We start from the raw sequence: 27076 nt of genomic DNA on the forward strand, positions 1-27076 counted from the left end.
TCAGTGACAAAAGAGTGCATGCAGTATAATTTGAAACTGCTGACTCCATGATCTGCTTTACTTACATATATTTTAAAGAAAAAAAAGTATGTAATGTATTTGGGAAATGGACACCATAACTCACTGGGTCTATTATGTTTTTTTCTAAAATAATTTGTTTGACTTAGAGCTAAGAATCAGTGTTGTAACATCACATATGACTTTTCTGTTTTTTCCTCATTTGAAGGAAATCTTACAGGTGCAAAGATTCCTTTTCTTTTACTTATATTTTTTATTTTTGTATTTATTTTTTAAGCACAGCAGTAGAATTAAATTAAATTAAATTCACAACATTAACAGGCAGGGAAGTCACTGTTGATTTAAGTCGTTTTATTACAGTGTGGACGTTTCCATGTGGTGTTGAACTGTAACAATAAACAGGACAGTCAGACTAAATCAAACGAGGACAAATGAGTCAACCATTTCTATCCAAAGTTTGCCAGTGTACCTTACCATCGTAACAGGTTACAAAGACCTCTTATGAAAAGTACTACAACTCCTGCAGTTGCCACATTTAAAAATGCCATTAGAACAAATAATGAGATTATTTCATGACATGCCCTTTCTTCTGCTGGCTTTGGACCTGCGTGGAGAAAACAGACCATAAAATAAACAATTTTATCAAAGCCAACAAAAGGGACGTAACAGTACAGGCACAGAAATCAGCCAATTGTGAAACACAAAAAGGAACAAATCTGGAAACTAAACATTGTATTTAGACTTTAAGGGTAAGAATTGGGCTTGTTGTGCAGCAAGAAAGCTCTGTGATGTCACAGTTGGCAAATCTTTTTGCAGTTGATCAATGAGTAAACCCACCACCGTCTTTCAAAGGAAGTCCTGAATTAACTTCAGTATCACCTGCAATCAAAACTTTATTTTTGTCGTCCACCTTTATTTTCCTCGCAATCATGTGCAGAGACGCAAAACCTGTCCAGATAAAACAAAGGTAGAAACAGGAAAACTTAAACAATAGAAACAGAAATAATAATAATAATAAACTAGGTTCAAAAGTAGATGTAATAAAAAGACAAAACCAAATACATCAATCAAAATGACATGCATCTATTCACTGAAAAAAAGTAAGTTGTTATTCTTTGTTTTGATTAATAAAGCATGAAAAACTTGATTATGAATAAGAAATTCTGCCTAAACGATAAATGATTGCATAATGTACATCATGTTATTTAAAATTATATATCTATAACATGTATTTCCCGTGAGATGTCGCCCTGTGTTCATTACATGCTTGTTTGATTGCATGGCAGCTATCACAAATGTGATGAAGTTCAGACAATTTTAACTTAAATATGTCACGGCGGGGTAGTGAAGCAGTGGACCCAAATCCAGACAGAGAAGAAGACGGAGCGGAGACTTGAACCAAAAGCGAGCTGTTTTATTTAGGCTGGTAAACATGAACAAAGGCAAAAACAGGAGCAACAACTAAACTGGAACCCATACTGGGAAAACTAAAAGACAACTGTGACGAAACATAGAGACAACTATAGAGACTATGATTTCTATGACTCGGCGTGGTAACACAGACGTTCTGACAAAGACAGGCTAAACACACACAAGGGATGATCAGAGGAAGTGGAAACACATGGGGAAACAGCTGACACTAATGAACATAATGACACCACAGGGGAACTATAAAACTAAGCACACTGAACAAGGGAACACTAGACTTCCAAAATACAACAGGAAACACAGAGACGCTGGCATGACATCACAAACCAGACAACATGAAATACGCAGACAACAAATACATGACGAACTACCTAGAGAAGACCAGAACAGACTTACAGAAGAGGACCTAGATGGACCTAAACTAGAATACACTCATCTAAAACCTACAGAACTACACATATATTTATAATAAAACACACATTTACAAAAAGCACTCAAATTGCTGGGTCACAGACCCAGCCCCTGACAGAATAATTCCACAATTCACTGTAAATTTTGAACACCAAACCTTTTAGACGACTAAAGTGTGATGTGTTAAAAAGGGTACTCAGAACTGTGGATAAAGATTGGTGATTTACCTTTTGGTAGTCCAAATATCAGAGGTCTGAGTAAGACATAAGTGCTGTTTCCATCAGAGGTTCGACCCACACTCAAAACAAAATTTTCTGAGGATGAAAATCTGAATTAATGTTTGTTCATCTGCAATATAAATACAGCCCAGTCGTAAAGAGATACAGGAGTCAACTTACCATTTGTCTCGAGCCTCCATCTCTTCAGGCTGTCGTCGTAGTCGGCAGCCACGTCACACCTGTAGCTTCCAGAGTCTTCAGCTGTGACTCTGGACAGATGAAGTCTGATTCGTCCTCCTCTCAGAGCATCTCTGTCAGTCTGAACTCGTCCTGCAAACTGCTCATGCTGAGACTCAGAGTCCTCCACTCCTCTGATCATTTTAAACAAAATCTTAGTGACGTCTGAGTGGAAAACACACATCACGTCAGCCAGAGACACGTCAGCTTGGAGCTGACTGTCCAATCTGATGGTGATGTTGTCGTCCTCCTTGGCCTCAAAGACAGTCGCAGTCCTTTTCAAAACAAACGTCCCTGTTGAGAAGACGCCACCTCATTATTGTGTGTTCATTTATCCTTTTTATTTATTTATTTATTTATTTGAATTTACCGAAATATAACTGTGTCTAAATGTGGACACTCACAGACAGAGGACGTCAGGCCGAGAAACAGAAGGATCCTGATCATCTTCTCTCTGTCAGAATGAATCAGAGGAAGAACGTTTTAATAAATATCTTTTTTTTTAAAAAGACAATAAAAATAAAAGTGAAATATTTCACATTTTTCACCAGCTTAAAAACCACTGAGTGATTTCCCCACACAGAGTGCACACAGACACCGTTTCTGTGCAGCTCACCAGCACATGAATTAATGTACGTCTATGATCCAAACCATGATCATAATTCTGCGCATGTTTCAGCTACGAGATTTAAAATGGTCTGTTGACATCAGAGTGAAGTGTGTTTTCAGTATTACTCCAATAACATGTTTAGATGTTTTTAGGCTTAGTTTTCTACCTGTTCTTGCGTTTCTCCGTCTCTGGCAGCTGTCTCTACGAACCATGAGCTCCTCTCTACGAACACGGAAGAGCATGTAAAGTTTTCCTGTTGACTTTACTGGGTGGGCTAAAGTGACACTGTAATGCACCTGTATTACAATGACCTGTAAAAGGAAAAAAGAAAAGAAAAGCAAGTTTAGCTCATCAGACCGGACAGGATAAGGTGACCCTGAATCCTCTCTTAGTTATGGAGCAGTAGGCCTAGGCTGCCGTGGGATTCCCATGATGCATTGCATGTTTCTTCTTCAGTCACCTCTGTTTTGCTCACTGTGTTTATACACCTCCTGCATTTAATTATTAGTTATTATTAATCTCTTGGTGTCTTTTACAGCTTGTCAAATAGTCACGCAATAATAGTAATAGAGATACTATTATTATTATTATTATTGTTATTATTATAGCCTAAGCATTAGTAGCACTGTAGACACCACTGTGCCGCTGTTTTCTTGTGGTGTTTCTTGTTTTGCATCACATGAGCAAACTAAAAGCTGCTTTCCTGTCTCTGTCCTGCTTCTTCTGTCATGGTAGCTATTTGCTTTTGTGACGCTGCTTGAAACTGATCATGGTTTGCCCACATAACATACGGTCTTTTTTTAAAAGGCGCCTGCATCAAAAAGTAAACAACAAAAGCACACACGTTCACACAGGATGTTTTAAAGTCTACTTACTTGTTTGTAGGAGAGTGACCCGCAATGTGTCCACTTTGATTTAATAAGCTGAAAGAACAAACAACCGCCTGAATATTTCAGATAAAGAAGACGCTTCAGCTCACTGTTAAACCTGTCTATTCAGACACGTGACAAACACAAAGTGTCCAAACTGCTCATTCCAGTCACACCCTGCTTTACAGACTGTGACTAAACATTTACATTACAGTAAAACAGAGATGCCATTTTTTTGGACCTGCTACTTTACTACCTACACTTAAAGACATTTTATAGATAAATAAATAAACCATGCACATAAAATAACAGGTGCATTGTTTAAATGAAAAAGGAACACAACAAAGCCTACTCGAGAATCAAATGCAAACTCTTGTCGCTTCCCCTCTCAGTAGATTTGTATTCAGTTGGCTTTACTTTCAAGCCACGAGAACATAAGATAACATATACTCAGCACTTCTCCTATCAGTGAGGTGAGGCATTAGTGGTAAATGACCGCTCATGTCTTTGTTTATGTTTCATCTCTTCTTTCAGTTTTAGTTAAAGGTCAATAACTCCACTGTACCAGTGAACACAGCAGTAAAACTGGATCCGAGCAGCTGACAAATTGTTACGCACTTTATCAGCCTCTTAAGCCACCAAAGAAAAACATAAAGCAGATCCAATGAAGAGTAGATATAAATAAAATCATTGTGGTTTTATCAACGTAGAAACAAGAAAGCCTTCTCAAACATGAGAGCGCTTCTTGTTTTCAGTTTGCTTTAAAATGAAGCTTTGAATCAATAACTGTTCAAGGATATTTATGACACTGAACACACGCCACAATCTGAATTTCAATAAAAGTGACTTTGGGTGTATGCTTGTTGTTTTTTTGCTTGTTGTTTTTTTTATTAATGATCATGTCTTTAGTCTTACACTTAGTGTTGCTCAACTGAATGTAGGACTAATCACGGCATTTGACAAACTCAGCAAGCACTGGGCCGTGGCTGGATCTATTTTCCTGGAGCAGCCTGAAAGTTGTCTGCATACTTTAAAATGGCCCTATTTTCAAACTTACTCTAACATATATTTGTATACATTTGTATATAGGATAAATGATAAGGGTGAGTGCACAAATCCCTGTCGAGGAGCAGACCTGGTTGGACAGGACTCTATTTAGCTGGACTCTTTGGGTCCTGTTAACTAAAAAGTCAAGAATCACACCGACAAGATTTTTATTCATGTTCACAACATTTGACTACAACAAGTGGTTCACTAAGAAAACTCAGCTGACCTCCAGCTCAATACCTGATACCAGACCGTGACCCCACCATCGCAAACCTGCATCTAACATGGCAGTAAAACTAAAACCAGTACCTGACTCTTTGTCGTGTCTCTGGATTCCCCAGCAAATGACTGAAGGCACAGAGAGGAGGGTAAAAGGTGTTCCAACAAACTCAGAGTGATGACAATATCTCATCTTATATTTCATGTTGGGGTTCTTACATTCACAGCATGGAGCAATTTTTACACACACAGACAGTGAAGGTCACACACTTGAAACACAACATAGATACTTGAGGAGTCGCCAGTCCCTTATACTAGTGCCTGAGGAGGCTGCAGTCATGTGCACTGTAAGCGCTGCTGTCACCAATTTGCTTTGAAGCTGTTGTGTAATTGCTGAAGCAAAATTCCTGTTGGTGTCTGTATGCATGACAAACTAGACCATTCTGTTTGTACTGATGGAAACTCTGAGACGGATACAACCTCAATTTCAGCTTCAAATAAACAATGTTTATAACATCTATATTATATCTATATCTAGATAGATAGATAGATAGATAGATAGATAGATAGATAGATAGATAGATAGATAGATAGATAGATAGATAGATAGATAGATAGACTACAGTCAGTGTAGCAGAGGCAGGATTTGATACAAGAGAGCATTACAAGAGCTTGTAATGAAGCACTAGCTTCACTATTGAGCTGAGTTTGGGTGGGGCGCTCAGTAATGACATTTCCACACTGTGTTGAGCTTTCTAAGCTCAGATGTTTGGAAACACTGCTCCAAGGTGTGGTCGGGTCGAAACACACGTCATGTAAGCATGGCTAATTGCGGTATTGGGACTTCACTCAAGTTTCAACATGTGGTGTACCTGCTGCTTCCAGGCAGGCGAGGCACGGGGAATAACCTTTTCTTTTATGAACCAGAGGTTTGTTTTTTTTTTTTTTTGGGGGGGGGGGTTTAACGCCGCACACACATGTAAGGAATAAAACAATATCTGATCTCATTATTGTTTTTGCTGTGGATTGTAAAGATCAATACAGACTGTTCAATCCCTGAAACCCAGAATGTCATTAAATAAATATTGGCACGGAGAGAGAGAGAGAGATGTGCTCTGTGCTGTAAATTTATTAAATGATCTGAAAAGAAACTTTCAATGTCACAATAAAAGAGGCAGACATTTCTCAGTTCTATTTTTCTCTATTGTTCCTACTTTCAATAGAAAATGCTCTATAAAGTGTGTTGGGAAACCCAGCAGTACCACCTGGTGGTGAAGAAGTTAATTACAGTCACAAGACCTGTTGCCTTTCCAGCTCCGATTTAATTGCTGACTCTGCGGCTTACCGTACACTGGACATTTTCTTCTACCACACACACACACCCCATGCATATACACCCCATGTCCAGCATCATTTCTATGAAGAATAAACTATTTAACCCTGACATCCCTTCTCCTGACCCCGATCCTCGTGTTGGATCCTCTAACAGGAAACTAAGTCCATGCTGATTCTGCTTCAGCCAGCTGCACTTAATGTTTGAGTTTCCTCCACATACGGCTCAGTCAGAAACTGAAGGACGATTCATCCTGCAAAAAAGCAAGAAAAAAATCCATTAATTGCACATGGTCTACTTCGTACTAACTCTCAAGAAAATATTAATATTATTATATTTTTTTATTATTCCAACTGTTGTAACGTGAAATCTCATACATGCAGGTTCAATCTGAATAAATCATGCCCATGTCACCAGATATGGCTTCCAGAGCAGTAATATATAATAACTACTACTAATAATAATAACAATAATGAAGTTTCTTTATCCTACTTGAACAACCTCTGAATGTGTGAGGTTGAAAAGCTGTTGGTCAGTGTGAAATGGACTGTCGCGATTAAATCCGGGCGTGTTGCCGCTTGTTATAAATAGAAGCATCAAAAACATCCATTCAGTAGCAACAAGTATCAGCCAAGATGTTAATCCTGCAGGCGCCTCACCTGCTTGGAAGCAGCAGGTAAGCGAGGCCACCTGGCGAATTTGTGGTGGAGTGCACCAAAACCGCAATTAACCACAATCACGTGACCTGGGTGTTTCCAACTATACTTTGGAGCCGTATTTCCAAACACGACACAGTCTCATTGTTAGTACAGCTTAAGGGAATTTAACAGAGCAAAAACAAATCAAAACCTAAGAGTAAAGTAAACTAAAAACACAAACAAGAAATTCAAAACTGCAAAACTGTCTAACACTAGAGACTAAATTTAAAAAAAAAAGATAGTAAATAAAATCAAACAAAAAACATCGAAGAATTAGTTTGATTAAAAACCCAAAGTACCTGAAAAATAAGGGGAAAAGGAATTGAAACCGGTTACAGCCAGTTAACTTCACATTAGTGATGTGTAAGTCGTGAACGAAATGGCTCTTAAATTTATTTAAAAGGAAGAAGCTGAAAATTGAAATAGTTAAAAGTTGAACTGTGAATAGTTCGTTTTTGAGATATGACTTACTTATTACGTTTTATGTGGAGTGAATAAATAAAAGTATATTTATGGTGGCCCCTAGAGACAAAGCACGTACAAACTTGAACACATGTACAAACCCTGAAGCACGTACAAACTCCAAAACACGTACAAAACACAACAGAAGTGCTCCAGGATGCTGGGTGCAGTGTTGAGCTTTTGCTACCTAGTGGCTACACAAGCCAGCAAGTACCAAAGACCAGATTTTGGTGTGTGGTAGTAACAGGTAAATGAACATTTTTTTTAAAAATTATTTGAATATATATGAGTGCTTGTGTATAAATACACAAACCATACAAGTATGCTTTCAATTGTGTAATTTAAATGATCTAGGTAGCTGTGTTTTGAAGTTTGTATGTGCTTTGTCTCTAGGGGCCACCATCACTACACATACTGTTTCCCAATTACGATGGAAACTGGCATTTGAACGGCTGGTGTTCTGGGAATCCATCCTACCCGTTGTTTCTGAAATTAATTCATGAAATTAATTCAGTGCCAAACCATCCTACCTTTGTCAATGTGACCTACAAGCATACTTTAACAGCTAAAATTTAGTGGCAAATTGTCCTACCTTTGTGAATATGAGCTAGAAACACACTTTAACAGCTAAAATTAAGTGCCAAACCATGCTACCTTTGTGAATGTTACCTACAAGCATACTTTAACGGGTAAAATTAAGTGGCAAACCACCCTGGCTTTAAGAATATAAGCTTCAAGCATACTCTGATGGGCAACGTTAAGTGGCAAACCGTCATACCTACTTATATTTGTGCTGGAATTCCTCTGTGACTGCAGAAATGTGCATAAACTACTTACGGTAGGTTTTGCCAAAGTAGAAGGTTTGTCAGAACACCGGTTTGATCAGCCAGATCTGTTATTTGTCTCACGCACACTAGACAAACATTGTGGGTGTGGATGTTTTCCTAGTGCCCTTGAAAACAGCTGAATCGTAATAGATCACGTCAGTCCCGACCATTCCGCTTGATGCCCAAACAACACTGACAAAGGCAACCTGAACTCTTCCTCGTTAATAACAACAGTTAACCCTTTCACCTATACAGGAATACAAGCACATGGATAAATCAGATGTACACGAGGGCACGCGTTGTCTTCCCCGATGTGTAAAAACTGTGTAAAAAGTTGCCTCTCCAGCGTCACCGAAAAAAAGATCATAAAAAATAAACTTTTAGCTCATGTATCTGTTATACAAAATAAGCTTAACAGTGAGTTTGGACAAAAATGAATTGAATTTGTGATATCCAAATAACCGGAATATCAAGAAAAGCGGAGGAAAAAAAGAGGAAAAAAGAAATAAAAACTCAGTCGAATTAGTTAAGAATGACTTGATTGGTCGATGGATGGCAACGTTTATAGAGGGCGGGGCTTCACTGCCCCGGGCTCACTGAAGACGACAGCGGTATATCTGAGAGAGGAAATCATAGGAGCACGGAGTTCGTTTTTGTGCTACATTTGTGTGTTTCCTTTTTTCATGTGTGAGGATGTAGCTCCGTGCTTCACTCGCTCAGCAGCGCCAGAGTTTTATTCCCACGGTGCCCTGTCCACAGTCATCGCAGGGTAAGCGGGTAAGCGCTTTTTCTCAGTGATTTCTTGGTCATTTTCACCTGCAGTGTCTTGTACTTCTGCTCTGAAGGATGCTGTCTTTTCATTCATTCATTAAACGGTTGGATCGTCTCAGTAAGGAGAGAAAAAAAGGACTTACATCGATGAGGAAAGGATGTGCAACAGGTTTGGATTGAGGATAGAGGTGGAAATGTGCCTGCGAGTGAAGGTGGTGTGTTGAAGAGGTTGGATGGGGTACTTTGAGGAGAATGAAGAAAAATGAGAGAGAGGTGGGGGAGGAGTGATGGATGACGGTTGGTGATCCAGGAAATGCAAAGTGTTAATAAAGAGGAAGTGAGGGCAGCTGTGAAGGGGATGGAGAGTGGAAGTGCATGTGGCCCAGATGGCAAACCTGTGCAGGTGTGATATCTGGCAGAGAGAGAGAGAGAGAGAAAGAGAGAGAGCAGTGGAGTTTTTGAACTGACTGTTGAACACAATCATGGAACAAATGTGCTGGTGCTGATTTTCCAAGAGCAAGGGTGATGTGCAGAGCCCAAGTAAGTACAGGTGGCTCAAGCTGATGAGCCACACCGTGAAGATATGGGAAAAAGTTGTTGATGATCAGTGAGCAGCAGGCTTCATGCCAAGAAAGAGCTTCTTGAATGCAGTGATGATGAAGAGGCTGACAGATGAGGTCAGGCAATAGTGTCCGTGGACTGTGATGTTTGCAGATCACATATAGTGATTTGTAGTGAGAGTAGAGAGCAGGTGGAAGAAGCCTGGAGAGGTGGAGGGATGCTCTGGCTAGAAGTTGAAAGAAAGCCAGTAGAAGTAAGTCAGAGTACGTGTGTGTGAATGAGAAGGAGGCGGGTGTAACAGTGAAGGCAGATGAGTTTTAAATACCATCCAAAGCGAAAGACAAGAGAAGCGAGGAAGTGCGTGCAGGAAGGGTGGAGTGGGTGGAGACGAGTGTCAGAGGTGATTTGTGGGAGAAGGACCGCAGCTAGAGTGAAAAGACATTTTTCTTTTCCCCATATAAATATGTTGTTCTCCCAGCAGCTGTATTCAATAATCAGAGTCAACAAGACCAAAGAAGGAAATGTGCCTTTAGTACAGTAGATGAAACATTTCATTCACTTCCTGTTTCCTAAAACTGTACGCGTTGCATTAAAAAGCACACAGCCATTACCCTTTTGTGTCGACACCAAGATGTGAAGCAAGAACGGGAATAAACTTTAGTAATAATGTGGTTTACAAATTTGCAATAACAATCATGCAGTGAGAAAATAGTCTTTTGTTTATGTATATGCATCTGTTATCCTTTAATATTAGAGGAAAAAAATACTAATCTTTTTAAGAACTGAGAGGAATCCAGTGTGAGGTGAGGGGAGGAGGGGGCATGCAAACTCCACAGAGAAAGAGCGAGCAACTGTTTTTCAGTTGTTATGGTTTTAAAAATAATTTAGAAGCAGAAATAAAAGAAAAGTCTAAGGTTGTGCTGCAGGTTTCTGCTGCTAAAATATAACTTTGGATTTCTACAGAGTCAAACTAAAGCTTTGGCAGCAGCCTGCTGCTGCTGCTGCTGCTTTCATTTCATTTGCCTGTCAAATCAACACAGAGAGGCCTGATGAACTCATGTCTGTGTTATTGATGAGAATTATTAGTTATTATTAATCTCTTGGTGTCTTTTACAGCTTGTCAAATAGTCGCAGCAGATGGCCCCGCCCCTCCCTGAGCCTGTTTCTGCTGGAGGTTTCTTCCTGTTAAAAGGGAGTTTTTCCTTCCCACTGTTGCCAAAACACTTGCTCATAGGAGGTCATATGATTGTTGTGCTTATGCTCACTTTGTAGCATAAGGCACCTGCCTTATGCTACAAAGTGAGTCTGTCTAACCCAGGGTGTCTTCCCCTTATCTGCATTAACACTGCCCGCTAGAATAAATGGGCCCTGATTTAGGGATAAGCTGTTTTCTAGTTTGGGCTACCCTTACCCCCTTCCTGATGTCATCCTCCCACTGTACCTGTCGGCGGATGTAACTCACTGTGTTACGGCCTAATGATGATTTTTGAATTGGTTACCTCTGACACATAAGTCCCAGCTTTCCCAATCCTCATCACAGCTAAGTTTTGCTTATAATTTAAATATATTTTTTTTAAGCATAAAAGTTATTCACTCATCACTAGAGGGCCTCCGTGATGACCGATCACTTTGAAATGGGACCAACGCACTGAACGAAGAAAAGAGAAAAGACAGTATCGATTGCACCACATTCATATCGATCTGACACCAATACCAGTGTCGACATGGATACTATTAATATTAATATTTCGATCTATCTGCCGATCCCTACTATGTACTGGGCGCGGACTAAGGCCATAGTAACTTTTTTTCTCCCAGAGGCTGAAGGGAATGATGCTTAGTGTTGCACAGCTGTGGTGAGTGACATTATAATAGCTCTGTGGCTGTTTGAGTCTCTATGAACTTGAGAAGCCAAAGCTAGAACGTGTTGATATATTTTTACTTTTCCAAACCTACCTCAAGTGCTTTGTTTTGATGACTTTTTTTGTAATAATCTTTGTCCTGGATTTGTTTTTTGATGCTAACATGTTACTTTAACAAGAAGGACCTGAAGGACACACCGAAGTCAAAGTCGAGCTATATTTATTTGCAGCGTTTGCTACCTTTGTTGCTTCACACACCAATCCTGTCAGGTTCTGTTAACCTACTGAAATACAGAATGAATGACCAAGTGATGATAAACAGCTATGTGGGTCAGCCTCCCCTGAAACCACACCCTGAACCTGCTGCTCCACCCCATCCCTGCAGCTGAGTCATAAGCCACACCCGTCATGGTTGCATAAGCAGGATTCTGACTTCTACTGAAGTAAAAAGACTAAATATTTTTTTCAGCACTTGGTGACCGAGTTAACGTTACTTCTAACAAGATCATGAACAGGATCAGATGTTGTGATTAGTGAATGAAGTCAGACTGTAGATTTTCCTTCTTCTAGCTGTACTGACTGACCTTTGACCTCATGTGTTGAGGACTCTTCACCTCTGTCTCCCCTCACAGGGAGAAGATGATCTGCAGGATCCTGCTGCTCATCATCCTCACCTCATGTGTCTCTGGTTAGTTTACAGCTTCACTTTATGAACTCCAAATAAAGCTCAACAACAAATTTGTTCCAGTTCTCAGTGTGTCTGCTCCTCTCTTTCCCTCTCTGTCTCCTCAACAGGATCATTTGTAGTCAATGTGACACAGACCTCCTATCAGGCAGAGGAGAACCACAACATCACACTGGAGTGGACGTTCACCACCAAACCTGACAACTCCACAAACTCTGTTTCCATCATCTGTCAACAGATGACTAATTATGAAACCTCAGGCTTCTATCATGTGTCCAGTGGTGTTGAGGTGTCAGAGTCTCAGGATGCAAAGTTTTCAGGACGAGTCCAGAGTGACAAAGACGCCCTCAGAGAAGGACGAATCAGACTTCAACTGTCCAGACTCAGGACTGATGACTCGGGTCTGTACCTGTGTGAGGTGAAAACCGAGTATGATTATGGCTTTGACTACTGTCGACTCAGCATACGTGGTAAGAAGATTAAAGCAGTACGAATTACTCCATCTTGACATTCAGAAACCAACAAAGAATATTTGTTTTCCTAAAACAAATAATACAATCTGTTTTTATTCTAAATATACATTCGAATAACACTTCTTTAAAAATAGCATAAATATATAAAAGCAGTACAAATAGTTTTTATAAAGATTTAAAATTAGATGAAGTTCCTCCTGCCTGTGCTTTAAAGATCGAAGTAATGTAAATCTTGAAAGCATAAAGTCTGCAAATAGCTGTATTTTTTTTCTATCTGAAGGATACTGTGTCTGCATGTCAGAACCTTGAACGTTTTTTTTTTTTTGCCTTTTCAAAGCTGGACAAAAGAGTAGAAAAGGCAATTTCCAATGTTCAAGGCACAGGTGTCGAACTCCAGGCCTCGAGGGCCGGTGTCCTGCAGGTTTTAGATGTGTCTTTGATCCAACACAGCTGATTTAAATGGCTAAATTACCTCCCCAACATGTCTTATAATTCTCCAGAGGCCTGGTAATGAAGTAATCATTTGATTCAGGTGTGTTGACCCATGGTGTTATCTAAAACCTGCAGGACACCGGCCCTTGAGTTCGACCCCCCAGGTTAAAGGGGTTATATGTCACTGTACTGATATACAGTTAACTTGTTGGTTCCCTTTAACTTCATATTTACCAATTCTGCAATATAAGAGAGCAGCAGGGCCTGTCAGTAATCTTATTGTTCATCGAGTTCTTTGTGCTCCAGTTGTTATCAAAGTTTTTTGTTGTTTCTTTCTTTATGATGTTTTCAGAACAGGAACTGCTAACAGCTACCAATGATATTAAAATATTCTCTCTTAATTTTTCTCTCCTTTGCAGCAGCTGCTGTTCGTTCCAAACCTCAGGGATCAACTTTGAGTCCATCAGCACACACCTGGATGCAAAGGATGGTCCTCTACACTTCACTGGGATTCGAACTGGCAGCTTTACTTGGCTTTGCAGTTTTACTGGTTAATCGCTTCTGTGCCTTAAGATGTCGTACTCGGCTGAGAAGATACCAAAATTTCATTTAAATGTTTAACAGGAGCTTTGTGGTGTCGTTTTGCACCAAGAGAAACTAAAAGCAGGACTTGGAGGGAGCCATCAGGCAGAAAACCTGAGGTTCAAGAATCCAAGACTGTGTAATGCATGTTTGAAGTATCAGAAAGCCTCATTGTGATATGAAGTGCATATTATGTGCTCATGTATCACTGCAGAAAGGATGATGGGGTAGGTTATGCTCCCATGTGTGTCCTGTTTATTATTTCTAAGCTGGACACTCATCCTGCCACCAAATGGGAACTTTAAAAAGAAAACAAAAAAAAACTTTTGCTCTCTTCAGTTTGTACAGCCTTTAATCCACCAGAGGATTTAGCCTATAAATGTGCTGTTTTCCTATCAGCTGTATTCAGTGGTTAAACTTTAACAAGTGCCTGGACTCAACAAGACCAAAGAAGGAAATGTGCTGTTATTTAATCCTGACAGTAGGGACTGGACTTTGTTACGGCAGATAACACACTTCATTTGCTTCCTGTTTCCTCAACGTGTATGTGTTCCTTTAAGGAGCACACTGTCACGACCCTTGTTTTTACAAACAGCAATAAACTTTATTAATAACAGAGTTTACAAGATTTGCAATAACAAACATGCAGTGAGAAAATAGTCATTTCTTTATGCGCATACAAGAGTTAGGCTTTGTTATTAAACTTTGATACATGCATATTCCATAAACAAGGGTCTCAGGTGAGCAGATGGTTCAGTGTTTCATTGCTTATGGTTTTAAAAATACTTTAGAAGCAGAAATAAAAAAGTGTAAAAGTCTGCTGCAGGTTTCTGTTCCTAAAATGTAACTTATGGTTTCAACAAACTCAAACTAAAGCTGTGGCAGCAGGCGGCTGCTGCTGCTTTTATTTCATTTCTCTCTCAAATCAACACACACAGGCTGATGAACTCGATTTCTTTGAGCTGGGCCCTGTTTCAGGAAGCCGGTTTAGTGGAAAAACTGAGTAAGTATACCCTGAGTTAACGAAAACTCTGGGTTTTCGGTTTCAGAAAGCGAGTTCAGATGAAGCCTCAGTGAGTCACTATGACGACACACTCCGTGAAGCTAACCTGCCCCCTAGCAGGTTTACTACAACTAACCCTGACTGTCTCCGCCCCTTTGTCGGAAACCTGACAGTAGGAAGTGTCAGACATGGCGTGCTCCTTCCTTGAAGAGCCAGTAGATCGTGAAGCCCAAATTCTCTGCAGAGCTCTCCGCCAGGAGAGAGTGATCAGAGCGCGTTTGGACATTTTATCATTTCCTGATGATTTTCTGTGTGAATGTCACCGTTTTTCAGCACAATCTATAATTTATTTGGATAACATCCTCAGGCCATATATTACGCATGTGACACATCGCGGACATGCTCTCAGTTCATTACATATTATTTGTATTGCACTTCGGTTTTTTGCAAACGGGAGCTTTCTGTATAATATTGGTGACGCTGAGCACGTTTCCAAGGCTACCGTCTGTCGGGCAGTCAGGAATGTTACAGTTGCACTGAAACGTCTCCTGTACTCGTTTGTGGTGTTCCCCGGTCATAGACCCACAAGATATATCAAAGAGGGATGCCACAAAATTGCAGGTATCAGGATGACCAAAACTTAATTCATGATGTGGTGATACTTGAACTACTACTTAAATTTTACATTTATTGTCACGGTTCCCAGGCGTGATTGGCTGTATAGATGGCACTCACATTCCAATCATTGCTCCTTCAGTAAATGAAGGAGACTATGTGAACAGGAAGTCTTTCCACAGCATTAATGTACAGGTACATAGTTCCCTGTAGCATGTCAAACTAACAAATTATTTCATTATAGTAATGGATGCTAATTTGTGTTCTCTGCACTGTGAAGATCATATGTGATGCTGCCAACATTATCACAAATGTGGAAGCCAAGTGGCCAGGCTCTGTCCATGACTCACAAATATTCCGTGAATGTACACTGAGCACAAAATTTGGACATGGTGAGTTGAAAATACTTTAAAATATATAAAGACCAATTGCTTCAGGGACATTTGAACTGAAGTGTATCCTTCTGTCTTAGGAGAGTTCACTGGCTACTTGCTTGGTGATAGGGGGTATCCATGTTTACCCTATTTGCTTACCCCTTACTCTGACCCTGAACCGGGCCCACAGCAGCGATATAATCTGGCTAATTGCAGGACAAGAGCCAGAATTGAAATGACTATCGGAATGCTTAAGGCCCGGTTCCAGTGCCTGCAAAGACTCAGGGTCACCCCAGAAAGGGCATGTGACATTATTGTGGCATGTGTGATTCTTCACAACATTGCCACAATTAGAGGAGAACACTGTCCTTCTGAACCAAACATCAGCAGTGATCCAAACCATGAACATCCTGACCCTCCCACGGACATACAAGATGGAAGCGCAGTCAGAGACACCATATGTCACAATCATTTCTTTTGACCCATCACCTCAACATGTTGAAAGAAGAATAAACAGATTTTTTGTTCAACTGGCTTTATTGGTCGCCTGTATTTCCTGTACACAAAGTATTAAAAGATGTAAACCTCATAAAGTGTCTCTGTTGCTTCCTCCTCTGTAACAGCTGTCAATGTTTCTTCATTATTTTCCTGTAGTAAAGAAATAAACAACATTGCTGTTCTACTGTAAACTCATATAATCTGTGGAGTATTACTCACAACTGCATGTTGGTCTGGCTTTCGACCTCAAGCGCTGTGAAATACATTGACCGCGCCTTCTTTCCCTCCGTCTCCATGGTGACTCGCTTAATCTGTGCTCCGCTTATCAGGGCTTTATGTATCCTCGTCCGCGCGCTTCACTTGGGGTTGACGCAACTCCGCGTTGATTGAACTAATTGTTATCAGCCTTTCTGAAACCGAATATTCCGAGTTGGACAGTTCGGGGTTACTCAACCCTGAGTATCGTTTTTCACTCTGAGTTTTCTAAACCGGCTTCCTGAAACAGGGCCCTGGAGTTCGTGAACTGGAGGAATTTCATATCTCATGCCCGATGCTTTCTTCTTGTTTTAAATCCAGTCTAAACTTTGAACCACACTCAGATTTCAAGACGCTGCCTGCAGGACACAAATCATGTCTGGAAACAGATTCTGAGGTCAATATGAGACGTTGTTCCTGCATGAAGATACAACATACAGTTCTTTATGCATTATGGAGGAGGAGCATAACAGCAACAAGAATTTCATCAAAATGATTTAGGCATGGATAGATTTGTTTTATAGGGAAAGAAAAATATCCATGAAAATAAGTATTTTCCTCCACTTATGGAACTAAGTGAAATTCACCCTCTTGGCCAGATGATGGTGCTATAAGCTCACCACTTCACTGTATCCAATCAAATATATTATTATTATTATTAGTAGTAGTAGTAGTATTAATAATAACTTATTATTATTTTATGGAACTTATTGCAAACTGCTTCAGTAAAACACCCTAAACAACACAATAAATATCAAACAAAATAAAAAAGCAACACTAACCAAACCATATCCATGTCAGTTAGGACATGCAAGAATTCCTTGATCTCTCAAAACAAGTTTAAAATTAACATTACTTAAAACAGTAATATGGGGGTTAAATGAGAACGTCAAAGATGTAATGAAATTTATAATAAAACAGTAAATGTTTGATCATTGTTTCATTCTTTACACATCGGAGGAAACAGCTGTAGTTGGGGCAGCTGTGGCTACAACTGTAGCTTGCCTCCACCAGTGTGTGAATGTGAGAGTGAATGAATAGTGGCATTGTACAGCGCTTTGAGGTTCTCGAATATATAAATGCAATCCATCATTATTATTACTAGTTATGTAACAGTCAAACCAAGTGTGGCACAAACATAATGAAACAGAAAAACTACAGTTTTCTGTTTTAGATCATAAACTGCTGTCTGACATTTCAAACAGATGTTATTGGGAGAGAGGTTCATGTCTATAAGTACATCTGAAATGATGTGTCCTCATAGGAAGCGGGTCCTTCAGAAAAAGTCTCCTTAGTCCTGAAGGGTTGTGTCTCTAAGGCACTCCCTGCTGGGTTTTGTGGCTTTTTCTCCTTTCCAATAATCACAGAAACTACAGCAGCTACTCCCAGCCCCAGACCAACGTACAAGCTCATGCTTGACAGTGTCAGTCTCTGACGTTGATCAGCTGCTGTTGTAAAAAACACAGAGACATGTGTTGCCATTAAAATATATATTATGCATCTGTTATGAAAAGCAGTAATGGCCTTATTATCCTCAGTGGTGAAATTATATTTAAAGAAGAAAAAAGAAAATAATACAAATACTCCTTAGTAATTTACCTGTGATGCTGAGGCGACAGCTCTCATAACCAGCACCATGATCAGTACCTCACACAGGTACAGACCCGAGTCATCGTCCTGAGTCTGGACAGTTGAAGATGCTGACACTTCAACACCATTGGACACATGATAGAAGCCAAAGGTTTTAAAATTAGTCTTGTGTTGACACCTGATGGAAACAGAGTTTGTGGATCCATCAGGTCTGGTGGTAAACGTCCACTCCAGTGTGATGTTGTGGTTCTCCTCTGCCTGATAGCAGGTCTGTGTCACATTGACTACAAATGATCCTGTTGAGGAGACAGAGAGGGAAAGAGAGGAGCAGACACACTGAGAACTGGAACAAATCTGATATGATTATACTGTAATTTTAAGTACAGCATAATTTGCTTTAAGTAATGTGTGATTTCATGTGGAAAAACAGTATTTTCTATTGATCTGTTTGCTGTTTCATTCATTATGTTGAAGGATGTTCTACTGTCATTTAATGTCATTCTGTCAGCATGACAGAATTAAAAATAAACTCTTCTAATTTCCTACTAAATGTAGTGTTACTGAGGGAAACAAGAAACAATCCTGCAGTGTTAAAATAGATATAAGCAATTTTTTGTAATTTAGTCAATGCAATGAAAAAAAAAAAAAAAAACTGGACTGAGTTGCCAGCTATGGTTATTAGTCATCATTCGGATACTTGACACTTTTTAGATCATACTTCACTTTCACAAAACAGACATTTTTCATTTGTGGACCTTCTGTTTCAGAAACACAACCTCCTCCAGTACACTCTCAGGGATACAACTGGACATTGAGTCACACTGTCGCATCCAATCATAACTGGAATAATTCAATTCAATTCAAGTTGTTTTATTTAAATGCCGCCAAATCACAAGAACAGTCGCCTCAAGGCGCTTTATATTGTACAGTAGATCGTACAATAATACATACAGAGAAAAACCCAACAATCATATGACCCCCTATGAGCAAGCACTTTGGCGACAGTAGGAAGGAAAAACTCCCTTTTAACAGGAAGAAATCTCCAGCAGAACCAGGCTCAGGGAGGGGCGGGGCCATCTGCTGCGACTGGTTGGGGTGAGAGAAGGAAGACAGGATAAAGACATGCTGTGGAAGAGAGACAGAGATTAATAACAGATATGATTCAGTGCAGAGAGGTCTGTTAACACATACTGAGTGAGAAAGGTGACTGAAGAAGAAATACTCAATGCATCACGGGAATCCCCAGCAGCCTACATCTTTTGCAGCATAACTGCACAGCATGGGGTATTTTACTTAAACAAATTTCTAGGGTTTAGCTGAATTGATGCTGATTCCATACTAGTGTTGCACTGCAGGATTGAAAGAGACAGTATACAATAAGTGGAGATAAAGCACTGATACATAATCTAAAACAAATTCCTATAAAACTTCAGCAAAACCGTAATGTCACACTTTCATGTAATGCAGTAAATCTTTCACAGTTGGACACAGAGTTATCAGTGTCAGTATAATGTTGTTTTCCACAGACATTAAACACTTTGAAAGACTTCAACCCAGGCCGCTACACAGATGGGTGTTAGCCTGCAGTGCACAGACTGCTGACTCAACCAGGTCAGCTGTCCTGGCACCTGCTGTGTAAATCACCTGTCCTGAATTCTCCTTCAGCAAAAATTAAAATGCAAAACAGCACTGAATTGCCATACCACTATCATGACGTGGCTGTAATAGTCAAATGAAAATGATAAAAGCAGTAAAACAGAGGGAGTTACAGAAACTGGTCAGCTTCTCTGCTTTTTAATCTTTAATCTTTTTCTTATTTTAAAACGTGCTGTTTAGCAGTTCACAATGTCAGTTTACACCACTTATCAAAATAACGTCAAACATACTTTTATGCCTGTGGTGGGGCGTGGTCTGCGCTGCTGCTGCAGGGGAGGTGGATGCAACTGCACGGCATCTGCAATCATGCCTCACCGACATAAAAAGTCTGCACTGGGTCCTGGTTATTGTTGCTGTTGGTGTTTGTGCTCCAGCCGTGTGGAAATGACAACCGCTGATGAAAGCAAGTCAGTAAAGATGCTGAAAAGCACGAAAACGTCATTGGGTCTGCCGTGGTTTCTTTACAATGCCACAGTCTGAAGAGCTGTACAGAGACTAAAGAGAGTCAGAAGCACTGGATACTTTATGTTAACAAACAGCATTGTCAGGGCTACACATGCAAGAAGTGGTCTTACTTTGCTCAAATTCAGGCAAACAGCTTGATGCCTTGATGTTCGTGTTTTGCGCCTGTTTTAAGATATTTCAGAACTTTTATTTGATATCAGATGAATCATTCCAAGAAGAAAGAAAGTTTAAAATTGGTTAAACAAAAGAAAAATCTAATAAATTTGATAAACTGCCTATCTTTAATTCGTGGTATTTAATTCTTTGTTGAATATTTTTGACTTGTTGTGCTTCAATAGTTAGCAGTGTTGCATTTCCATGCAGCCTTTGCATGCTATTCCAGAGGAGTCTGTTCAGTGACAGGTTGCTTCTCCCAAAGACAAGAACCAACAGACTTAAAAACTCCTTTGCCCCACACGCCATCAGACTGTTTAACTCCTCTCTGGAGGGGAGAGGGAGGGGAAACAGGAGGACAAAGGAGGGGGGAACAACTAAGCTGTAGTGCCTCTTCACTTCACTGTGCAATTACCTTTTGTGCAATACTTTTTGTTAATATCCAACAGTGCAATAGAGTTCAATATTTGAAATGTGCAATTCCTTTGTATTCTTATTCCTATTTATCCCTTTTGTATTCTCTGTATTTATATATGTCCTGGATTTATATATGTGTATATATAGTATATTTCTGCTCACATTCTGTAACTTCTGTTGGTGCCGTGCTATTTGGGAACCGAATTTCCCAGAGGAACCCACCCAAGGGATTAATAAAGTTTTATCTAATCTAATCTATCTAACCTCTCTATTCCTATGCTTGCATGAGTGTTCTTTCAATGTTAGAGCCACTGCTAATCCATAAATGGTTGTAGGTGTGGGGGTGAATGATTTCCTATCTCTTGGTTGCTAGTGAGCTGTGCAGGATGTGCTGTCTTAGTTAGCCATTGTTGTGGAAGTTTCCCTTTAAATAAAGCCTGCAGATGAGCGGTGAGCGGTAGCTAACATTCTTTAATCAAAAACAAAGAACAGACAAACCAAGCTTGTGGAGAGCCTACATGACCGCGGGGCAGACGGTCAGCAGAGTCTCCCTGAGCCTAGCATGGCTCTCAGTTAAAAACCTTCTCCAGGAACAAAATACAGTACACAGCTGTTTCACACCTTAAGGTTCACACTCCCTTGCTACCTCACAGAGTCCTCAAAGACACAAAAGACTCTTCCTGTGGAGCTGTCTGCTTCCCCCCAACATCCTTACTAGACCCCCACCATCTGTCTAACTGCATGAGTGTGAGACGTGTTAGAATCCAGTGGCACCAAGGTATCATACAATAAAATAATGTGATTAATACATAAGTAAAAGAAATTCCTATACACCATCACAGATAATATAAAACAAAACTGTGACATTGTCCTGCACTAAAGTCAACAAATACTTGTGAGAGCTGTGAAGTATAATCTCAGGCTTTAGGGTGCACAGTTTCACCTAGTAGTTTTTTCCCTTCTGACTCATCTGCAGATAATGGCATAGACAGATGATTTTATTATGGTCTTCTCTCTCTGGTAAATCTTTATTTATGAGTGCAGACAGTTAGCTTAACCCTTTAACTACTCCACCAAGAAAAAAGCAATGGGAAATGTCTTATGTGCTCGACCACTTGGTTGTTAATGGTTTAAGGAGTGGATATTTTCCAGAGACTTGAGCTGTGACTCCGGGCAGACGAAGTCTGACTCTTCTTCCCCCCAGAGTGTCTCTGTCACACTGAACCCATCCTGCAGACTGTGTGTAGGGAGTCCTCAACACCTTTTATCATTTTATATAAAATTTTATCCAACTGGTAAAAACAAATCCCATTGATGAGAGAGATATCTGTTTGGATCCGACTGTCCAAACTGATGTTAATGGTCTCCTCCTCCTCTGCCTTTTTGATGTTTGAAATCCGTTTGACAACAAACCTCCTTGTTGAGGAAATGAAGAAAGAACTGTCACAATTAAAGCTGAGAGTCTGGAGAGTTCTCTGTTATGTGTACCTTATCTGCACCATGTTTTCTTGCTGATTACAAGTAAATTGTAGGTGTAAAGTTTTTATAATGTGTTATGAACTCTCAGGAAAAGGAAGCGATGCTTCAGTTTACTGCATAGATAACATGAATATGGGTAATAATGACAGTTTAAACATGAATACAGTTCGTTCTGTATCAAGTAAAGGTAGTTGAAACTAGAAGGATTTCTCGTCCTCCCAGTTAATAAGTCATGACCAGAGGGCGTGATAGCTGTGTATACTGAACACATTTCTGTATTTAGGGAGATAAGAATAATTTGATATCTCTAATTCACAGCCTTCTTGCTGTCAGAAATTGGTGCTAACACACAAAAAAGTGCAGATTTCCTTCACACATTTAATCTTCAGTGATATATTTTTCTTTTCTTTTGTAATAGCAACTCAATTAAACACAGATATACTTTGGCTACAGATTATTTAAAGTGCTTCAGGATCTATACACACTCAAATCATCTGTGTTGATCCAAATGTAATTTCTAAAGATAAACAGATGGAGACTCTGACTATGGTAGAATGTAAACTGCAGCTTCTTTGTAGAAGTGTTTCTAGAAGCTCTGAAGACCTAAAGGAACCCAAATGAACAATATTGCATTTCTTATTGTGCACTTAAACTATTACAGAACTGTTACTAACTGTACAGACATGAAACACAAACAGTTTAAACCTCATTTCACCTGAATTATTTAAAGTATCTGAAAGGATTGTGAACAATACTTGACATTTTTTTTTCTGTAAGTTGAAGATGGAAAAATAAATGCTGACATTTGAAATCGAGATGTAGTCTGAGTTATAGATTATGAAAATATCATTGCAGTAAACTCACCTGTAAATCAATCCCTTTACAAAGGTGAACCAGAAGAGTTCATGCATTTCTAGTGTAATGCATTAACTTATCCTAACCTCATTAAAAAAAAATCCACATCCTTACCTGTTGTTAAACTGCTGAATGTGCAGAGATGATAACATAGTGTTCACTCTATGTTAAAAATGAAACCACAGAGACTGATGCCAAAATGCCTATCTGTGAGCAGCCAGCTACTTGTTTATGTATACAGCATAAAAAGTAACACTGCATATCAACTTGGTGTCTTTGGGCAGTTTGGGCGGACTGAAGATGCATAACAGAGCTGGAGGTTGTTTTTGGAAACAGATACCAACTCAAAGAAGAGGATGCAGCAGGAGTATGTATCTCTCCAGTTGTTTATGTTAGTATTTATATTTTTAAGTGCAAAAAAAGAACAGCAGATTTATAGTAGGGATTTCTTGGCAGGGAACCTTACTTTCTCTCAGTGGAAAACCTTTGGTCAGATGTAACTGAATTTTCATGTGGTGTTCTGCAAGGATCTGTTTTAAGACCTTTGTTATTCTTATTATAGATCTTGTCATTACACCTTATTAGTAGTAGTTTTAAATTATTTTCCTATTATCTGTATGTAGCACTTTAAACCTTGTGAACTGGATAAACTATCCATTCTAATGGATTGTCTTAAGGCAATTAATGGCTGGATGGCAAACTATTTTCTGCAGCTTAACGCAGACAGCACTGAGTGTTTAATATTTGCAGCAGAGAGCAATAAGCCCTAAATGAGACAATACCTGGGTTCTTTCTCATTCACAGTAAAAGCTCACTAACTCATCTAATTCCAGTATAATAAACTGGACTATTTATCTATTTATCCAGTTATTATTTGCCACAGGGCCCAAATTAAGTATCACAGTCATTAAAAAAATAAAAGGAAGAAAAAAAGAAACTTAGATGTTTTTGCTGCTTTCATAATATTGATGGGAACTTCCCAGACTGAAATTTGTCAGAATATTGGAGACATTACCAGATCTAACTGAGACATTTAGCAAGAATAATTTCTTAAGAAACTGTAACAGGTAGAACAGTCTCGGGGTACACTAACTTACACAGTCATCCATGCATCCACCCTTTACTGCTATCTGTGTTCATGTTGTGGGCTCAAAACTCTATGCGGGGAAACCCAGACCTCCGTCAGCCCAACAATCTTTGTGCTCATCCATGGGGACACCGAGCTGTTCCTAAGCCTAATGTCAGCAATAAGCCATGGGTCTGCCCCGGAGCCTCTTAGTGGTAGGAAATGCCGAAACACTTCACCTAGAAACCTTAGAAGCGTCCAGGAGGCATCCTAATTAGATGCCCAAACTACCTCAACTGTCTCCTTTCAATGTGTAGGATTAGCAACTCTACTCTGAGTCCCTCTTGAATTACTGACCTCCCCATATCTTTGAGGGAGAGCCCAGCCACTCTTTGAATGAACTCACTTCCCCTGCTTCACAAGAAATGGGATGCAGTAGCAATAGGTCTTATAGAGTTATTATACCAAATTTAAAACATTTAGTTCAATTCATGATCCGTATATAAAGAAGAGGTAAGGAGAGTGGTACAACAGCGAGTCTCTACAGTCATCTATAAATCGTTTGTAAATGTCGAGTCCTAGTTTGGGGATGTATTTCAGCCAGTCAAAATTGATGCAATTATGAATGCCGATTCAGATACGTTCAGATTTTGTACACTATGAAATAAAATCTGGAAAAAAATCAGACTGGCAGCTTCTTTAGCCTTAAAAGTACAGCTCGGTAGAAATGCATACATTTCACACAGTCAGTCATGGCTTGACCACTCCAGAGGATCTCAAACTTGTTGAAGCAGTGTGGGATCATCCTGACAGAAAACAGAAGGCAACCAGCATCAGAAGAAGAGCTTTCACTGTAAAAATCAGGATCATGAACAGGATCAGATGTTGTGACGAGTGAATGAAGTCAGACTGTAGATTTTCCTTCTTCTAGCTGTACTGACTGACCTTTGATCCCATGTGTTGATGACGCTTCACCTCTGTCTCCTCTCACAGGGAGAAGATGAGCTGCAGGATCCTGCTGCTCATCATCCTCACCTCATGTGTCTCTGGTTAGTTTACAGCTTCACTTTATGAACTCCAAATAAAGCTCAACAACAGATTTGTTCCAGTTCTCAGTGTGTCTGCTCCTCTCTTTCCCTCTCTGTCTCCTCAACAGGATCATTTGTAGTCAATGTGACACAGACCTGCTATCAGGCAGAGGAGAACCACAACATCACACTGGAGTGGACGTTCACCACCAAACCTGACAGATCCACCAAAACTCTCAACATCATTTGTTGCCTTATTGCTCGCCATGAACACTTTGTCCTGTATCGTGTCATTCATGGTGTTGAGGTGTCAGAGTCTCAGAATAAAAGGTTTTCAGGACGAGTCCAGAGTGACAAAGACGCCCTCAGAGAAGGACGAATCAGACTTCAGCTGTCCAGACTCAGGACTGATGACTCGGGTCTGTACCTGTGTGAGGTCAACACTGATTACAGGTTCAGTTCTGCCAGATGCAGAGTCAGTGTTTCTGGTAAGTTATTTATTTCACCTTTTTTAAAGGATAATTATCAGTGTCACACTGAGCAGTATGTGGAGATTTCTTTTATTTGTCTGATTTTTTAATTTGTTTATGTCCTGTAAAATTTACTCTACAGTTGTTTATGAGTCTAGTCATGGCTGAAAAATAGCTCCAAATGAAGGGTTTTCTATTTGCTTCTTAATTTTATTTGTATGTAGTTTCTTTATTTAACTTTATTTTTAAACTCTAGTTATAGTTATATTTTAGTTATTCTTGGTATTTGTATTTATGGAGTTTAAGAAGCCACCTGAGTGTTTTCCTCCATCGTATCCCCTTGTGTTATTCTCTCTGTTAAAGAGGACATGAAACACTACAAATATAAAGGATAATTTACATCATTCAGCCATGCTCTCAAAAAATGAGATAGATGTAACACTGTCTGTTAAGCTGAATTTAAGAAATAAGTAATTCAGTAGTAGTAGCACCATCTTCTGTCAGTACAGAGCATTACATTATGTGGTTGGTTGGCTCCGGCTAATAAACTAACTTATAGACTAGCTTAATAGTGACAGAATCAGTGACTCAGAGGGACATAACAGCTAATTGCCAATTCATAGGCTGCATCCTTCGGAGGACCCGGCCTTCTTGGTCTACGTTGGCCGGGTCCTTCGAAGACCAAGAAGGCCGGAAGTGCGAGGCTGTGATATGGGAAGGTTTTGATCAAGAGGATTCTAAGTTCATCTGTTTTTTCTTCTTGCAGGTGCTGAAAGTCGAAATAAGAACTACTGGGATCAAATTAAAATTGTTCTGGGAGTTTTAGAGAGTGCATTTTTAATAGTTAGTGGCATGATATTTTTGATCATTATTGCCGTTCAGAGTCTTGTGTAGTCTTTTAGAAAACATAAGATAGAAAGTCCTCTTTTAAAATGAACTACTTCATCTCCTATGTTTTATGTTGCTACTTTCAATCTGAATGTTTTCTGACAAAAAAACCAAAAACATAAGGAAGTATTATAAATATATATATATATATATATATATATATATATATATATATATATATATATATAATTGCCTTTCTGTGTGGAGTTTGCATGTTCTCCCCATGTTTGCGTAGGTTCCCTCCGTGTACTATATATAAATCTATTATGTATTAAAACAAACATTATTAGCTGAAATCCAGATATTCTACAGCTTAATTTTCAGTGTAAATCAATTCCATATACATTTATGTTAAACATGTTGATGCCCTTCACCAAACAGTGGCCTCTGATCAGCTAGAGGAAAAACTTAAAGGGAGAACCATTTCTTTATGTTAGACTGCAGCAAGTAGCAGCACTTACGGCTTTCTGTGTTTTTTGTATTATATGGAGGAAACAATAAATGAAACACAAACAGTCTGA

General features: G+C 39.5%; 4 protein-coding genes across 8 annotated transcripts; 2 read left to right on the top strand and 2 right to left on the bottom strand.

Annotated features, from left to right (window-relative positions):
- Positions 1 to 354: 354 nt before the first annotated feature.
- On the bottom strand, positions 355 to 3950 carry LOC106675405 (uncharacterized). 2 transcript variants are annotated; one of them, XM_024801635.2, is made up of 7 exons: positions 3798 to 3950; positions 3089 to 3233; positions 2717 to 2766; positions 2256 to 2606; positions 2085 to 2171; positions 898 to 966; positions 355 to 622 (listed from the first exon to the last, which is right to left on the bottom strand). In XM_024801635.2, exons 3-7 carry the CDS (start codon positions 2757 to 2759, stop codon positions 489 to 491), a joined length of 684 nt encoding a protein of 227 aa, XP_024657403.2. In that variant the 5' UTR covers positions 2760 to 2766; positions 3089 to 3233; positions 3798 to 3950; the 3' UTR covers positions 355 to 488. The 2 variants fall into 2 exon arrangements, with proteins under 2 accessions (XP_024657403.2, XP_076738792.1); XM_076882677.1 differs by lacking the exon at positions 3089 to 3233 and having other exon boundaries at positions 3798 to 3934.
- A 4960-nt stretch (positions 3951 to 8910) lies between these two features.
- LOC101470977 (uncharacterized) lies at positions 8911 to 14561 on the top strand. Its single transcript, XM_004570106.3, has 4 exons — positions 8911 to 9146; positions 12204 to 12259; positions 12367 to 12726; positions 13581 to 14561. The coding sequence occupies exons 1-4, from the start codon at positions 8926 to 8928 to the stop codon at positions 13772 to 13774; spliced, it is 831 nt and encodes a 276-aa protein (XP_004570163.3). The 5' UTR covers positions 8911 to 8925; the 3' UTR covers positions 13775 to 14561.
- A 2550-nt stretch (positions 14562 to 17111) lies between these two features.
- On the bottom strand, positions 17112 to 23392 carry LOC143415673 (uncharacterized). 3 transcript variants are annotated; one of them, XM_076881042.1, is made up of 4 exons: positions 23218 to 23392; positions 19965 to 20128; positions 18088 to 18374; positions 17112 to 17936 (listed from the first exon to the last, which is right to left on the bottom strand). In XM_076881042.1, exons 1-4 carry the CDS (start codon positions 23253 to 23255, stop codon positions 17913 to 17915), a joined length of 513 nt encoding a protein of 170 aa, XP_076737157.1. In that variant the 5' UTR covers positions 23256 to 23392; the 3' UTR covers positions 17112 to 17912. The 3 variants fall into 3 exon arrangements, with proteins under 3 accessions (XP_076737157.1, XP_076737154.1, XP_076737149.1); XM_076881039.1 differs by having other exon boundaries at positions 17112 to 17933; positions 23113 to 23392; XM_076881034.1 differs by having other exon boundaries at positions 23113 to 23392.
- On the top strand, positions 23290 to 27076 carry LOC143415666 (uncharacterized). 2 transcript variants are annotated; one of them, XM_076881020.1, is made up of 4 exons: positions 23290 to 23494; positions 25163 to 25218; positions 25326 to 25685; positions 26434 to 27076. In XM_076881020.1, the coding sequence occupies exons 1-4, from the start codon at positions 23460 to 23462 to the stop codon at positions 26559 to 26561; spliced, it is 579 nt and encodes a 192-aa protein (XP_076737135.1). In that variant the 5' UTR covers positions 23290 to 23459; the 3' UTR covers positions 26562 to 27076. The 2 variants fall into 2 exon arrangements, with proteins under 2 accessions (XP_076737135.1, XP_076737140.1); XM_076881025.1 differs by having other exon boundaries at positions 23291 to 23470.

This window comes from Maylandia zebra, linkage group LG3 (genome assembly GCF_041146795.1).
Source record: "Maylandia zebra isolate NMK-2024a linkage group LG3, Mzebra_GT3a, whole genome shotgun sequence".
NCBI classification, from domain to species: Eukaryota; Metazoa; Chordata; class Actinopteri; order Cichliformes; family Cichlidae; genus Maylandia; species Maylandia zebra.

Bases quoted from the DNA above. Each gene is read 5' to 3' on its own strand.
- LOC106675405 (XM_024801635.2), bottom strand. From the start codon at position 2,759: ATGATCAGGATCCTTCTGTTTCTCGGCCTGACGTCCTCTGTCT. The intron at 2,172-2,255 runs GTAAGTTGACTC...TTTCATCCTCAG, and splicing joins ATGGAGGCTCGAGACAAATG to AAAATTTTGTTTTGAGTGTG. The intron at 967-2,084 runs GTAAATCACCAA...TTATCTGGACAG, and splicing joins GATATTTGGACTACCAAAAG to GTTTTGCGTCTCTGCACATG.
- LOC101470977 (XM_004570106.3), top strand. From the start codon at position 8,926: ATGGATGGCAACGTTTATAGAGGGCGGGGCTTCACTGCCCCGGGCTCA. The intron at 12,260-12,366 runs GTTAGTTTACAG...TCTCCTCAACAG, and splicing joins CCTCACCTCATGTGTCTCTG to GATCATTTGTAGTCAATGTG. The intron at 12,727-13,580 runs GTAAGAAGATTA...TCTCCTTTGCAG, and splicing joins CTGTCGACTCAGCATACGTG to CAGCTGCTGTTCGTTCCAAA.
- LOC143415673 (XM_076881034.1), bottom strand. From the start codon at position 23,159: ATGCATGAACTCTTCTGGTTCACCTTTGTAAAGGGATTGATTTACAG. The intron at 20,129-23,112 runs GTGAGTTTACTG...TGCTTTCATCAG, and splicing joins GTAAAGGGATTGATTTACAG to CGGTTGTCATTTCCACACGG. The intron at 18,375-19,964 runs GTATGTTTGACG...TCTCCTCAACAG, and splicing joins GCCCCACCACAGGCATAAAA to GATCATTTGTAGTCAATGTG.
- LOC143415666 (XM_076881020.1), top strand. From the start codon at position 23,460: ATGCAGCAGGAGTATGTATCTCTCCAGTTGTTTAT. The intron at 23,495-25,162 runs GTTAGTATTTAT...CTCCTCTCACAG, and splicing joins GTATCTCTCCAGTTGTTTAT to GGAGAAGATGAGCTGCAGGA. The intron at 25,219-25,325 runs GTTAGTTTACAG...TCTCCTCAACAG, and splicing joins CCTCACCTCATGTGTCTCTG to GATCATTTGTAGTCAATGTG.